At 46.8% G+C, this 14,209-nt stretch overlaps 1 protein-coding gene across 3 annotated transcripts in view; it reads left to right on the forward strand.

The window, feature by feature from the left end:
• Positions 1-14,209, forward strand: part of flt4 (fms related receptor tyrosine kinase 4) — a 240,299-nt gene that overhangs the window by 150,334 nt on the left and 75,756 nt on the right. For all 3 annotated transcript variants that reach the window (XM_078551154.1, XM_078551152.1, XM_078551153.1), the window contains 5 exons: positions 1,854-1,984; positions 10,003-10,168; positions 11,213-11,349; positions 11,739-11,910; positions 13,489-13,606. In XM_078551154.1, coding sequence (XP_078407280.1) covers positions 1,854-1,984; positions 10,003-10,168; positions 11,213-11,349; positions 11,739-11,910; positions 13,489-13,606 — 724 coding nt within the window. The remainder of the gene's footprint in view (positions 1-1,853; positions 1,985-10,002; positions 10,169-11,212; positions 11,350-11,738; positions 11,911-13,488; positions 13,607-14,209) is intronic.

Genomic DNA, 14,209 nt, shown 5'->3' on the forward strand with positions numbered 1-14,209 from the left:
AATGCCAGTGGTGCGAAATAAAGCCCTTGAGTAGCCATTAATTGGCCACTTAAGGGCCTCAATAAGCCCAAGGGCAGGCGAACCGTCAGAAGCCTCCCCTGAACCCCCTATCAAATGTCAGATAGGTCGGGGGGGTGGCGGGCAGGTAAGCGGTGGGAAGGTTACCCTCTGGAATTTACATGCCCCTCCTTCAACTTCAAACCAGCATGCGAGGAAGTGTAAAACTCAGCCCAACACTAGTTAGACCTCAGCTGGATTATGCGTCTAATTCTGGGCATCACACTTTAGGAAGGATGAGAAGGACGTGAGAGAGGGTACAGAGGAGATTTACTGTACCAGGGATAAGGGACCTCCGTTATGTGGAGGAAGAGAAGCTGGGATTGTTCTCCTTAGAACCAAAATGGTTACAAGGAGATTTGGTAGAAGTTTTCAAAATCATGAAGGTTTTGATAGAGTAAATAAGGAGAAACTGTTTCCAGTGCTGAAAGGGTCTGTAACAAAGAGGACACAGATTTAAGGTAATTGGCAAAAGAATCAGAGAGAACACGAGGAAAAAGGATTTGCTCAGTGAGTTGTTGTGATCTGGAATGCACTGCTTGAAAGGGCATTGAAGCAGATTCAATTGCAACTTACAAAGAGAATTGGATAAATACTTGAAGAAAAAAAATTACAGGTCTATGGGGAAATAACAGAAGACTGGGATTATTTGGACACTCTTTCAAAGAGGCACGAACAATTCTCTTCCTTCAACATTCATCGCACCATCTCCCATGCTAACTCAACCTTTCCCACGATCTCCAAACTGTGCAACTTCCCCCACCCCCCCCTCAGTCATCCCTCCAAACTGAGGAACTCCTGTCATCCCTATCTCCCCTCCAAACTGCAAAGCTCCTCCCCACTCACAGTCTCCCCCCTCCGAACTGCGGAATCTCCCCCCACCCTCAGGCTCCCCTCCAAACTAAGGGGCTCCTCACCTCCCTTTTTCTGATTGAGTGTGATAGCAAAGACGACCAATACTGTACGTAGTGTGAGAGGGTGCACTTGGAGCAGAGGAGGAACAAACGAGGTGAGTTCAGACGTGTTTGAATAATAACATTATAGCCTTTTTAGAAACATTGTTCAAGTGTTCGACATCTAAAGTCAGTTGACATACAACAACAACCTGCATTTTATATAGTGCCTTTAACATAGTAAAATGTCCCGAGGCACTTCATGAGAGTGTAATCAGAAGAAAACCGACACTGAGGCAAATCAATGACTGAGATGAGGGGAGCGAAGGCACGGTAGCTAAATTTACAGGCGACACAAAGATAAGTAGGAAAGTATGTTGTGAAGAGGACATGAAGGAGATTGAGTGAGTGGGCAAAGATCTGGCAAATGGAGTATAATTTTGGGAAAATGTGAAGCTGTTCACTTTGGCAGGAAGAATAAAAAAGCAGAGTATTGCTTAAACAGAGACCAACTGCAGAATTCCAAGGTGCAGCGGGATCTAAGTGTTCTAGTACACGAGTTACAAAAAGTTAGTATGCAGGTACAGCAAGTACCTAAGAAGGCTAATGGAATGCTATCCTTTATTACGAGAGGGACTGAACATCAAAGTAAGAAATTTATGCTTCAGTTATCATGGCACGGGTGAGCCCGCAGCTCGGATACTGTGTGCAGTTTTGGTCTCCCAGCGACATTGTCAAGCCAAGGCACCAGGAGAGGTGCAGCAAGTGTTGGTGGTCAGATGCCAAAGGCAGAGTTTGCGGCAGGGTCGGTGGGGGGGTGGTGGGGGTGGAACTGGAGTTGAATCGGGTCCTCTGTATGTTATTTTATGGTGTAAAATGTAACTGCTTCTTCATTATTTTCAGATTTTCAGAACCCATTTTTCAACGCTTCACCCAATGGTACCCAAGCTTTACCAGTACTGATTGTAAGCAGCCCAACGGTTACCGTGCCCTGCCTGGTGTCCATTCCATATCTCAACGTCACTCTGCGAGTGGTGAGTCTCTTCACCGGCATGTGTTTACCACAGGGGTTCTTTTTTTTCTTCCAATTTTCATCCAACAGCGTCTTACATTTGTCTAGAACCATTAACCGAGTAAAAACGCCAAAGGCATTTATTTCATAGGAGCATATTGGAGAAAACAATTTGAGACCGAGGTATTGTGACAGGCTGTAGGAAAGACAATGGAATCTTTATTCAAAGATTTAGGACCCATTATCATTTAAGGACTGAGATGAGGAAAAATATCTTCACTCAGAGGGTTGTGAATCTCTGGAATTCTCTACCCCCTGTGGATGCTCAGTCACTGAGTATTTTCAAAACCGAGATCAATGGATTTTCTAGGTTTTCGGGATATGGTGGGAAGTTGAGTTAGAAGATCAGCCATGATCTTACTGAGTGACAGACAGGCTCTAAGGGCCTAACGGACCACTCCTGCTCCCATTTCTTATAATATCATGTGGGAAAATCTCTAAAAATATAACTGGGCAGTCGGCATGGGCTTCAAAAGGGAAGGTCGTGCTTGATCAGCCTTATTGAATTCTTTGAAGTAGTAACAAAGAAAGTAGAGATTGCAGTCAATCTAATGTGTCTAGACTTACAAAGGATCATCAATAAGGTATGGAATTGTAAGTTGGAGCTTGTACAGTCAGGGGCCAGGTAGCAAAATGGTTCGAAAAGTGGCTACAAAACTAAAAACAGAGAGTAGGGATTAAAAGTTGCTACTCAAGAATAACAAAAGGTGGAAAGTTGTTTTCCACAGGGATCAGTGCTGGAACCACCATTGTTCGCAATTTACATCAGACTTGTCCAACTATGGCCTGGCTTGTGGCCCCTGATGCCACTCTAAGTGGCCCCAGGAGCCACTGTTCAAAATGCCAGTAAGACAGGTAAACGAAGTTGAAGATAGAAGCATAGAAAATAGAAGCAGGAGTAGGCCACTCGGCCCCTTGAGCCTGCTCCACCATTCAATATGATCAGGGCTGATCCTCGATCTCAACGCCGTACTCCTGCTCTCTCCCCATACCCCTTGACACCTTTAGAGTCCAGAAATCTATCTATTTCCTTCTTAAATATATTCAGTGACTTGGCCTCCATAGCCTTCTGTGGTAGAGAATTCCATAGGTTCACCACCCTCGTTTCTCCTCATCTCAGTCCTAAATGGTCTACCCCATATCCTGAGACTATGACCCCTTGTTCTAGAGCTCCCAGCCAGAGGAAATATCATCCTTGCACCCAGTCTGTCCATCCTTGTCAGAGTTTTATACATTTCAATGAGATCCCCTCACATTCTTCTAAACTCCAGTGAATACAGACCTAATCAACCCAACTCACCTCATATGACAATCCTGCCATCCCAGGAATCAGTTTGGTGAACCTTCACTGCACTCCCACTATGGTAAGTATATCCTTTTTTAGGTTATCTCTGCAAGGAGCTGCTCCTCCAATCACAGGCCATTCCTCTCCTGTGTTTGCTGCTAATAGGCTCACTAGTGAACACCAGAGGTCATGAGCATGCTGGAGAGAGAAGGTGCGGTGGGGCCCAGGGGGAGAGAAGGTGCGGTGGGGCCCAGCGGGAGAGAAGGTGCAGTGGGCCCAGCGGGAGAGAAGGTGCAGTGGGGCCCAGCGGGAGAGAAGGTGCGGTGGTGCCCAGCGGGAGAGAAGGTGCGGTGGGGCCCAAGGGGAGAGAAGGTGCAGTGGGCCCAGCGGGAGAGAAGGTGCGGTGGGGCCCAGCGGGAGAGAAGGTGCAGTGGGCCCAGCGGGAGAGAAGGTGCAGTGGGGCCCAGCGGGAGAGAAGGTGCGGTGGTGCCCAGCGGGAGGGAAGGTGCGGTGGGGCCCAGGGGGAGAGAAGGTGCAGTGGGCCCAGCGGGAGAGAAGGTGCAGTGGGCTCAGGGGGAGAGAAGGTGCAGTGGACCTAGCGGGAGAGAAGGTGTGGTGGGCCCAGGGGGAGAGAAGGTGTGGTGGGCCCAGCGGGAGAGAAGGTGCAGTGGGCTCAGGGGGAGAGAAGGTGCAGTGGGCTCAGGGGGAGAGAAGGTGCGGTGGGCCCAGGGGGAGAGAAGGTGCGGTGGGCTCAGGGGGAGAGAAGGTGCAGTGGGCCCAGGGGGAGAGAAGGTGCAGTGGGCCCAGGGGGAGAGAACGTGCAGTGGGCCCAGGGGGAGAGAAGGTGCAGTGGGCCCAGGGGGAGAGAAGGTGCACTGGGCCCAGGGGGAGAGAAGGTGTAATGGGCCCAGGGGGAGAGAAGGTGCAGTGGGCCCAGGGGGAGAGAAGGTGCAGTGGGCCCAGGGGGAGAGAAGGTGTAATGGGCCCAGGGGGAGAGAAGGTGCAGTGGGCCCAGGGGGAGAGAAGGTGCAGTGGGCCCAGGGGGAGAGAAGGTGCAGTGGGCCCAGGGGGAGAGAAGGTGCGGTGGGCCCAGGGGGAGAGAAGGTGTGGTGGGCCCAGGGGGAGAGAAGGTGTGGTGGGCCCAGGGGAAGAGAAGGTGCAGTGGGATCTAGGGGAGAGAAGGTGACGAGGGACCCGGGAGGAGAGAAGGTGACGCGAGGCCCGGGGAGAGGGAAGGTGCCATGGGCCCGGGGGAGAGGAGGTGTTGCGGGGCCCAGGGGGATGCGGAGGTGGTGGGTGGAGACTCCAGGTGTGTGTGTGTGTGTGTGTGTGTGTGTGTATGTGTATGTGTGTGTGTGTGTGTGTGTGTGTACGTGTGTGTACGTGTGTGTGTGTGTACGTGTGTATGTGTATGTGTGTGTGTGTAAGACAGAGAGAAGGGGAGAGAGTGAGTACATGTGAGAGAGGGGGGAAGAGTGTGTGTGTGTGTGTGTGTGTGTGTGTGACAGAGAGAGGGGGAAGAGAGAGAGTATGTGCGTGTGTGAGAGAATCAGAGTGAGTGAGCATGTGTGTGAAAGAGGGGAACAGAGTGAGTGTGTGTGTGAGAAAGAGGATGAGAGTGAGAGTGTGTGTGTGTGAGAGAGAGGATGAGAGTGAGTGTGTGTGAGAGAGAGAGGATCGGAGTGAATGTGTGTGTGTGAGAGAAATTGAGTGTCTGTGTGTGTGTGTCAGCTTGAGTGTGTGTGTGAGAGAAAGGATCAGAGTGAGTGTGTGTGAGAGAGAGAGGATGAGAGTGAATGTGTGTATGTGAGAGAGAGAGGGAGAGAAGGAGAGAGTGTATGTGTGTGTGAGAAGGAAAGAGAGAGGGGGAAAGAGTTGGACAAGCCTGATTTACATAAATGATTTGGACCTGGGAATTGGAGGTATCAGGTCAAAATTTAAAGATGATGCTAAATAGTATGGTATAATTAATACAGTTCAAGTCTCACTGCAGGACAGGAGTGTAGTGATGACAACTGCTCTGTACACTAGGACTTCTGTTAACTTGCAGAAGTCTTTGTTGTCAAACGCTCATTGCAATAGTTTGCAGAAGTGAGCTCTCGCAGCTGATCTGGTGTTGGGTCTCCTTGTGGTCTTTGAGAGAGCTGGTTGCTAAGGTATGGGGAGTGCTCAACATATTCCAGAGTCTCTCCTTCAACATACATGGGAGGTGGAATATTTGGCTGGTCAGGTGTGGGTTGATATCTGAGTTTTGTTTTGGCAACACTCAAGGACAGGCTGAATTTCTTGTACGCAGAATTGAAGAGATCAAGAGTGGCTTGCAAATCTGGTGCAGAGTGGGCAATAACACTGCAGTCATCTGCAAACTGTAGATCATGGCACAGAGGCAACCGAGGTTAAAGAGTCTTCCATCTAGGTGCGGTTTAATACTGACACCAGAGGGAGGTTGACCTTTGATAAGGTGAATAGCCACTGTCAGGTAGATTGTAAATAATATGGGATCTATCACACAGGCCTGCTTGACACCGGTTTGGATTTTGAAGGCATCTGTTTCAGATCTCTGACTCTGGACAGTGTAGTCATATCATCTTGAAGTAGTTGAAGGACTGTGATGAAGTTTCTTGGACATCCAAGTCTTTGCAGCACAATCCACGGAGCCTCACGATTTACTGAGTCAAGCGATTTGGTCAGGTCGATGAATGCAATGAAGAGATCCTGGTGGTGTTCTCAACAATTTTCTTGCATTTGTCTGGCAACAAAAACCATGTCAGAGGTTCCTCTCTGGAAGGTCTAAAGCCACAGTGTGCCTCTGAGAGCATCTCCTCCACCACAGGAAGTAGGCGATTCAGGAGAATGCATGAAGGGATTTTCCCTGTAGACAAGATGGAAATACCTTGATAGTTTCTACAGAATGATTTATCCCCCTTCTTGAAGATACTTACAATTATTGTATCCCTGAAGGCAGGGGAGGGGGTGCTGGGTGGGAATTCTTTTTCCTCCCAAATCTGTTTTAATGTTATCAAAAACCCACCCGCTTTGAAGACCTTGGTTGGAATACCATTGAGGCCACTGGCTTTCTTGGTTTTCATCCATTTAGTTGCTTGTTGCAGTTCTCCAACTGAGGCTGATTCATCGATGGATAGCCTGGAGAGTATCGGCTGCCGTTGTGGATTCACAGTTACGGAGATGGTGAAAATGTTCTTCCCAATGTTGACAGATGGTATTGTCATCCTTAAGAAGAGAACCACCATCCTATGAACAAAGGAGATTTTGTCCATTTGACTTTGGTCTATAGATGGCCCTGAACACTTCAAAAAAGCTTTGCACCTCTGGAGCCTTCTGTTCTCATCACATGTCCTTTATCTTCCGACTTTGCCTTAGGGCATCAGCCTTGAGCATTGGAAGTGCTGCCTTCTTGGCTTGTGACCTTGGATTGTTCTGTCAGGCAACGAAAGTTGCTCGTTTTTGTTCTAGGAGGTCACATATTTCAGCTTTGTTTTCATCAAACCAGTCCTGGTGAGGATGATGCTCAAACCCAATGATCTGGGCACAGGAGTCTAGTCCCGTATTTGATTCTGCTGTCCTGGAATTGAGTTGGATGTGTGAAGGTTTTCCAGATTGGCTATGAGCCGCACTTGGAATTCCCCTCTTCGGTCGCGTTGTTTTAGGGCTGAGGCATTGATCTTCCTCCTCTTGGACTTTTAGGCCTTGTGATGTCTTGATGCTGGGTGGATGTTCATCAGCAATCGAACAAGTCTATGGTCTGTCCAGCAGGCATCAGTGCCCCACATGAATCATGTGATACAGACATCACTTAGATCTTTGATCCGAACAAAGACATAATCCAGGAGATGCCAGTGCTTTGATCTAGCGTGCCTCCATGTGGGTTTTTATTTTTCCCTCTGATGGAAGAGGGTGTTTGTTATAATGAGCAATGTTATAATGTACTGAGCAAACCTTGTCAACAGGAAGATGCCATTTGCATTGGCTTTTCCCAGCACGTTTTTCCCAATGGTTTCACTCCAGACAACGGAGTCACAGTCAACCCTGGCATTGAAGCCCCTAGAAGGATGATTCTTTTTCTCTTGCGTATCAGTGATGTATGAAAGCGCTAGAGATATTCCATCAGCAATGCCTCTGCTGAGGACCGTCAAAAAATGCTAGTGTCCTTCTTGATGCCAGTTCCACGAGCACTCAGGCAAAAACTCCTGAAAAATCAGCTTTGATGGACTGGACACTGTTCCAGATGGCTGAAACCATCTCCCCCACCACCTCTTATTTTCTCGACTCTCAAATGGCCAGCATTCCAGGGGAGGCAAAAGAAATGCTTCAGAGATGCTCTGGAGCTCTCCTTGAAGCATGACATGCCTCAGGAACAAATTTAAAAAAAGATCCTTTCTCAGGTGTGGTGCCCAGAACTGTACACAGTACTTTCATGACTGGGAGGAGCTTGCTACTAATCTTTCAAAGTTCCAACAACTTGTCCATCAAGGCAGCTCACCACCACCTTCTCAAGGACAATTAGGGGTGGGCAATGACGCCCACATCCCATAAACGAATGAAAAAAATTTGCACCGTGCTTTAAATCACAACATCTTAATGATGAGGCGGAGCAGTGACAGAGAAAATAAAGAAAACCCTGTACTCCAGATCCCACTACCTCATGGGACATCCTGCCCGATGTGTCCAAAGATCTGTGGGTCAAGAATCAGCCTGTCCGGTCTCATGAAGACCATGGCAGAAACTCGCAACCCTGGGTAGACATCATCCTCGAATCGAGGGAGAACCACCTTCACCACCAATGAATTAATACATAGGAGAAAGGCAACCAATTATGAGAGGACGTTAGCAGATTCATTGAATTGATGTGTAATTGGTAAATTAATTTCAGTATAGGTGAGTGTGTGATATTGGATTTTGATAGGACAAATAAGAAAGCCACATACTCGTTGGAAAGTTAAAATCTAAGTGAGTACAGGACCAAAGGGATGAAAGGGTACAGATACACAAATCACTCAAAGTAGTGACACAGATCATTTAAAAACAGCAGAGTACTGCAGGTGCTTTCTAGAGGGATAGAATTGCAAAGCAAAGTTTTATTAAACTTAAATAAATCCTTGCTTAGTTTGCATTTTGAGTACTGTAAACAGTTCTGATCTCTGTATAATAAAAATGATAACGTGGGACTGGTGAAGGTATGAGGTTATACCTATGAGAAATGATTGAATATGGACTCTTCCTAAGATAGGAGAAGACTGAGGGCTGACCTGACACAGGACTTTAAGATTCTGAAAGAGTTTGAAGGATAAATTGTGCAGACAGGAAAGTGAAACTGAGACCACAACCAGATCAGCCATGATTGACTGCCACTTCTCTTCAAGGCATGATTTTACTGAATATTGGAACAGGCTCAAAAGGCTAAATGGCCTACTCCTGTTCCTAAGTCCTATGTTGCTATGTAGAAAAAATGTTCCCAATTACTGGGAGTCCAAAACTAGAGGCCTCTATTAAATCTCCTCTTAACCTTCTGTGCTCTAAGGACAACAACCCCAGCTTCTCCAGTCAATCCACATCACTGAAATCCCTAATCGCTGGTACCATTCTAATAAATCTCCTCTGCCCCCCTCTCCACATCCTTCCTAAAGTGCGGTGCCCAAAATTGGACACAGTACTTCAGCTGGAGCCTAACCAGTGGTTTATGAAGGTTCAGCTTAACTTCCTTGCTTGTACTCCATGCCTCAGCGGCATTCAAATCTTAGGAACAAATTTAAAAAGATCCTTTCTCAGGTGTCGTGCCCAGAATGGACATAGTACTCTAACTGTAGGCTAACCAGCGCTTTGAACAGTGGGATTGCTATGTCTAGAATGGGGTACTGTGGGTTGGCAAATTGATCAACGGTGATCATACGAGGCAAAATTAGGGTTGGAAATGTTAGACCCTCGTAGTTTCTTCCCTCCCTTTCAGGACCAAGTCACGACTGCGAAAAATCACCAAACTGGAGAACTCACCAACTGGAGGTAATGGAACTGGGGAGATTGGCATCAAATTCATGGGAGCAATAGAATGTGGAAAGAATGTTTGTCATAGCAAGCTTCTCCTTCCACAGCCCATGAGGCCCTTGTACACCCTCCTCTCGATCCACCATATAATTTTCTCCCACAGACTAAACAAAATTCCAGAATATTTATCCATCCCCATATTGCCACCATTCAACACTGTTCTGTTCTCCCCAACCACCGACCCCTCAGACAACCTTCCATCCCTCCCCCAGTAGCCTCGTGCCTCATTGGGGATTTGATTACCTCAGTCTGTACTCTCCCAGTAACTCTGACCCCTTTTCCATCTAGACGTGTCTCCAGAGCCAACTTTGAAGGAATTAAGTGGCACGGCATCAACTGAGTGCCATTTCCAAATATTCTACCCATTTGGGTTGATGGCATTGGGGATGGGATAGGGAGGGGGGGGTGCGGGGTGCTGGTGTTGAGTGTGGAGTTATTTCAATTTATAGTTGGACTAAAAATTTGAGCGGTGCCATTCCTTTAAAGCTCCAATCTTTCCACAAATAGATTAGAACATAAGAAATAGGCCACTTGGCCACTCGAGCTTGCTTCGCCACTCAATAAGATTTGTCTAAGCTGCCCCAGTTCCTGCTTCAGTCCATCTAATCAATTTTCTTTTGGACACAATTTGCTAGGGTTATACAAGGACAATTTCCCCAGATGGAAAAAACGTTATATGGAATAATAGAGAGGGGATGATTATCCTTCGACACATACTAGAAAACTTGTTATACGTTACTTGTGAAACTGTCATTGGTGACAAAACCTATTTTACAGCACCCTACTTCTTCCAGGTTACAGGTAAGATTCTTGTTTCTTGTCTGTTTCTCCCCAGGGTTAAAGTTGCGCAGTCTAATGCATGGAGCCAGTAAACCCTCACAGTCAAAACACTGGAGTTCATTTCTAGAAGGATCAAATTGAAAAGCAGGAAAGTTAGGTTAAACTTGGATCAAACCTTGGTCAAACCATATTTGGTTCTACTGTGAACAGTTATGGTCTCCATGTTAAGAAAGAACAGATGTCAAGGCATTGGAGAAGATGCAAAAATGATTTACTAGAATAATACCAGAACTGAAAGTTTGTACCTATGAAGAAAGATTGAACAGGCTGGGACTCTTTTCTTGAGAATAAAGAAGACCACACATTGACCTAATAGAGGTCTTTAAGGTTATGAAACGGTAGATGTAAAAAAAAGATGCTTCTACTTACAGAGGAGATGATAACTAAGGGACGTAAATATGAGATGGTCACTAATAAGTTCAAGAGAAAATTCAGGAGAAACTTCTTTACCCAGAGAGTGGTGAAAATGTGGAACTCGCTACCACAGGGAGTGGTTGAGGAGAATTGTCGAGATACTTTGTGGAAAAGCTAGATAATGAGGGAGAAAGGTGGGGTTAGGTGAAGTAGGGTGGAAGGAGGCTTGCGTGGAGCATAAGCACCACTGTGGCTTTTTTTCTCTGCAGTAAACACTTGTAATACTTTGTAAAAAGAAGTTGAAAGTTTCAAAACTGGGATTGCTAGACTTTTGTTAGGCAATATTATTCAGGGTTATAGAACCAAGTTGAATCAATGGAGTTAAGCTACGGCTGACCCATGATCTAATTGAATAGCAGAACAGGCAAGAGGGGCTGAATGGCCTGCTCGTATTCTTATATTCCTAAACAAAAGGAAGTTAATATGCATGAGCAAAATTTCTAGCCTTTGACTTAGGTTCATGAGACAAGGGGAACAATTTTTTGGGGGATGTTGAAGTTGTGAGTCCTTGACTAAAATACTGTTTAACTATTTAAAACTATTTAACTGTTTAACTGTCTGACCATTGTTTCTGATATGTCTTTCCTCAAGGACAAGTAATATATAAGTTCACACTGAAACCTGGCCGCCCCGAGCTGGTGGTTGGGGAGAGGCTGGTACTGAACTGCACCATCGAGGCGGAATTCAACGTGGTTGTTGACTTTCAGTGGGAGTACCCTGGAAAAGGGGTAAGGTGGAAAGTTTCTGGTTTTGTAACCAGTTTGTGTTATTTTTCATTCATTCATGGGAGGTGGCCAGGCCGGCATCAACATAGCCACTCCATCGGGCAAATGCAGCAGACCATTTGCCCTTTAGGCTGAAGTCGATTGCAAGGACGCTGCTTATAATGCAGTGAGTGTGCCAGCTATTTAGAGCAAAGCAGTAAGTTTTCCACACCTCAAAAAATGGCGATAGCCTTAATAACTTTGTCCCCTCCACCACTTTAAAGATTCCACTAATTTCAATATATTGAAGTGTTTATTAGTGTCTCAGTACTATGGTGACACTGTTTGTATTCCTGGACACTTTGGCCTATGTACGGGTTGACGAACGCTGTGTTTCTTTTTACCCAACCCAGACTGATCGACCAGTGATGATTTCCTCGCAGAAACGTGAGCTGCACGCAGGGTTAGAGCTAAGCAGCACCCTTGTCATAAACAACGTGACGACAGCAGAGCAAGGCACCTACCTTTGCAAGGCCAATAATGGCTTCAAAATCAAGGAGGGAAGGGCAGATGTCATTGTGCATGGTAAGGAAACGTCACCACCCCACTGCTTGAGTAGGTACTTCATTGTATCCCCCATGGTCCAGAGTAACGTTTTGAGAGCGTGTGTCGTCACCGGGAGAGAAGGGGATGCCATTCCATGGCTGCCACTTGCTCACAAGCACACTTGTGTTTAAATAGACGCTTTCTGAGCTTAGGGAATCTCAAACTACTCCAAAGCCAATGTAGCACTTCCTTTGAAGTTTGGCCACTGTTGTAATATAGGACATGTGACAGCCAGTTTGTGCACAGAAGATCCCACAAACAGCAATGCGATGGTCACCAGGTAGTCTGCTCCACTAATGGTAGTTAAAGGGTCAATGTTGGCTAGGACACCGGTGTGAGGTGGGGGGAACTCTCCTGCTCTTCTTTGAAATAGTGCCATTGGGATCTTTAATGCTCAACTAAGACAACAGACCAGAGCGACAGTTTAAAATCTCATCTGGAAGACAGCACTTCCATCAGTACAATGTTCCCTCAGTACTGCCCCCACAATAGTCCAAGTCTTCCTCAGTGCTGCTCCTCCAACAGTGCAGCACTCCCTCAGTATTGCCCATCCAACAGCGTTGCCTCAGTACTGCCCCTCTGACAGTGTAGCACTCCATCAGTACTGCCCCTCTGACAGTGCAGCATTCCCTCATGCGGCGTTCCCTCAGTACTGTTCCACCGACAGTGCAGTACTCCCACACTGACACAATGAGACGTCCTGAAGTAATGAATTGTGCTGTACAATTGTAAGTTTGTGCTTTCATTCAAAACAAATTCATAATCAAGGAAATAGTTTGTAATTTTTTTATTCATTCATGGCATGTGGATGTCGCTGGCTAGACCAGCATTTATTGCCCATCCCTAATTGCCCTTGAGAAGGTGGTGGTGAGCTGCCTTCTTGAACCGCTGCAGTCAATGTGGTGTAGGTACATCCCCAGTGCTGTTAGGGAGGGAATTCCAGGATTTTGACTCAGCGCAATGAAGGAACAGTGATATATTTCCAAGTCAGGATGGTGGATGGTGAATGGCTTGGAAGTTAACTTGCAGGCGGTGGTGTTCCCATCTATCTGCTGCTCTCTAGATGGTAGTGGTCATGGGTTTGGAAGGTGCAGTCTAAGGAGGTTTAGTGAGTTCCTGCAGTGCGTCTTGTAGATGGTACACACTGCTGCTACTGTGCATCGGTGGTGGAGGGAGTGAATGTTTGTGGATGGGGTACCATTCAAGTGGACTGCTTTGTCCTGCATGGTGTCAAGCTTCTTGAGTGTTGTGGGAGCTGCACTCATTCAGGCAAGTGGAGAGTATTCCATCACACTTCTGACTTGTGCCTTGTAGATGGTGGACAGGCTTTGGGGAGTCAGGAGGTGGGTTACTCGCCACAGGATTCGCAGACTCTGACCTGCTCTTGTAGCCACAGTATTTATATGGCTAGTCCAGTTCAGTTTCTGGTCAATGGTATCCCCCCCCAGGATGTTGATAATCACGATACTGGGATTGGGCAGCAGTCAGCTCCAGTTTAGGTTGCTGCCAGTGTTTTTGTTCACCTCTTGATTTGTCTTCTATTCTCACCTTATCCAGAAAAACCCTTCATCAGTGTGGATTACGAGAAGGGTTCAGTCATCGAGGCGGTGGTGGGACAGAAAAATGTGCGACTTCCTGTGAGGATCCAAGCTTATCCCCAGCCTGAGATCAAATGGTGAGTAGAATCAGGAAACCTTGGCACACGGATCACAATATGAATGGAGAAAATCTGTACAATTTCATCAGCTGAATATTTCTGTTTGTTTATTTATACGCACATTCTGCGTTGCAAACAAACCCTTTCACAAATATCACCTTTTAATTTACTTTTGTTTTGCTCCTCTACTCCCAATCCCTTTCCCCCTCCCTTTCTCCTCAATCCCTCCTAATCTCTGTCCTCCTCCTCTCCGCCACCTCTCCCATCTTGCTCCCCCTCTTTTCTCCCTCCCTCCTTCGTATCGTCTCCCTGAACCCCTTCCCTACCACCTCCCTCTCTTTCTCTCTGTCTCTCACCTCTCGTCTCCCCTCTTCTTCACCCCTACCACCTTCTTCACTTCTCTACCACCCCCACCCTCTTCCACTCTCTCCCTCCTCCCCTCTCTATCCCTTCCCCTTTCTCCCTTCCTCTCTCTCCTTCGCCTTCTCTCTCTCCCTCCAGCCTCCATCCCACCCATTCTCTCCCTCCCCCTGTCTCATTTCCCCTCTTCTACTCTCTCCCTCCCAACCTCCATCAACGTTGGGGGTTGTCATCAAATACTTAACGTGTGTTTTGTTTCAG

Source organism: Cetorhinus maximus, chromosome 10, assembly GCF_964194155.1.
Source record: "Cetorhinus maximus chromosome 10, sCetMax3.hap1.1, whole genome shotgun sequence".
NCBI classification, from domain to species: Eukaryota; Metazoa; Chordata; class Chondrichthyes; order Lamniformes; family Cetorhinidae; genus Cetorhinus; species Cetorhinus maximus.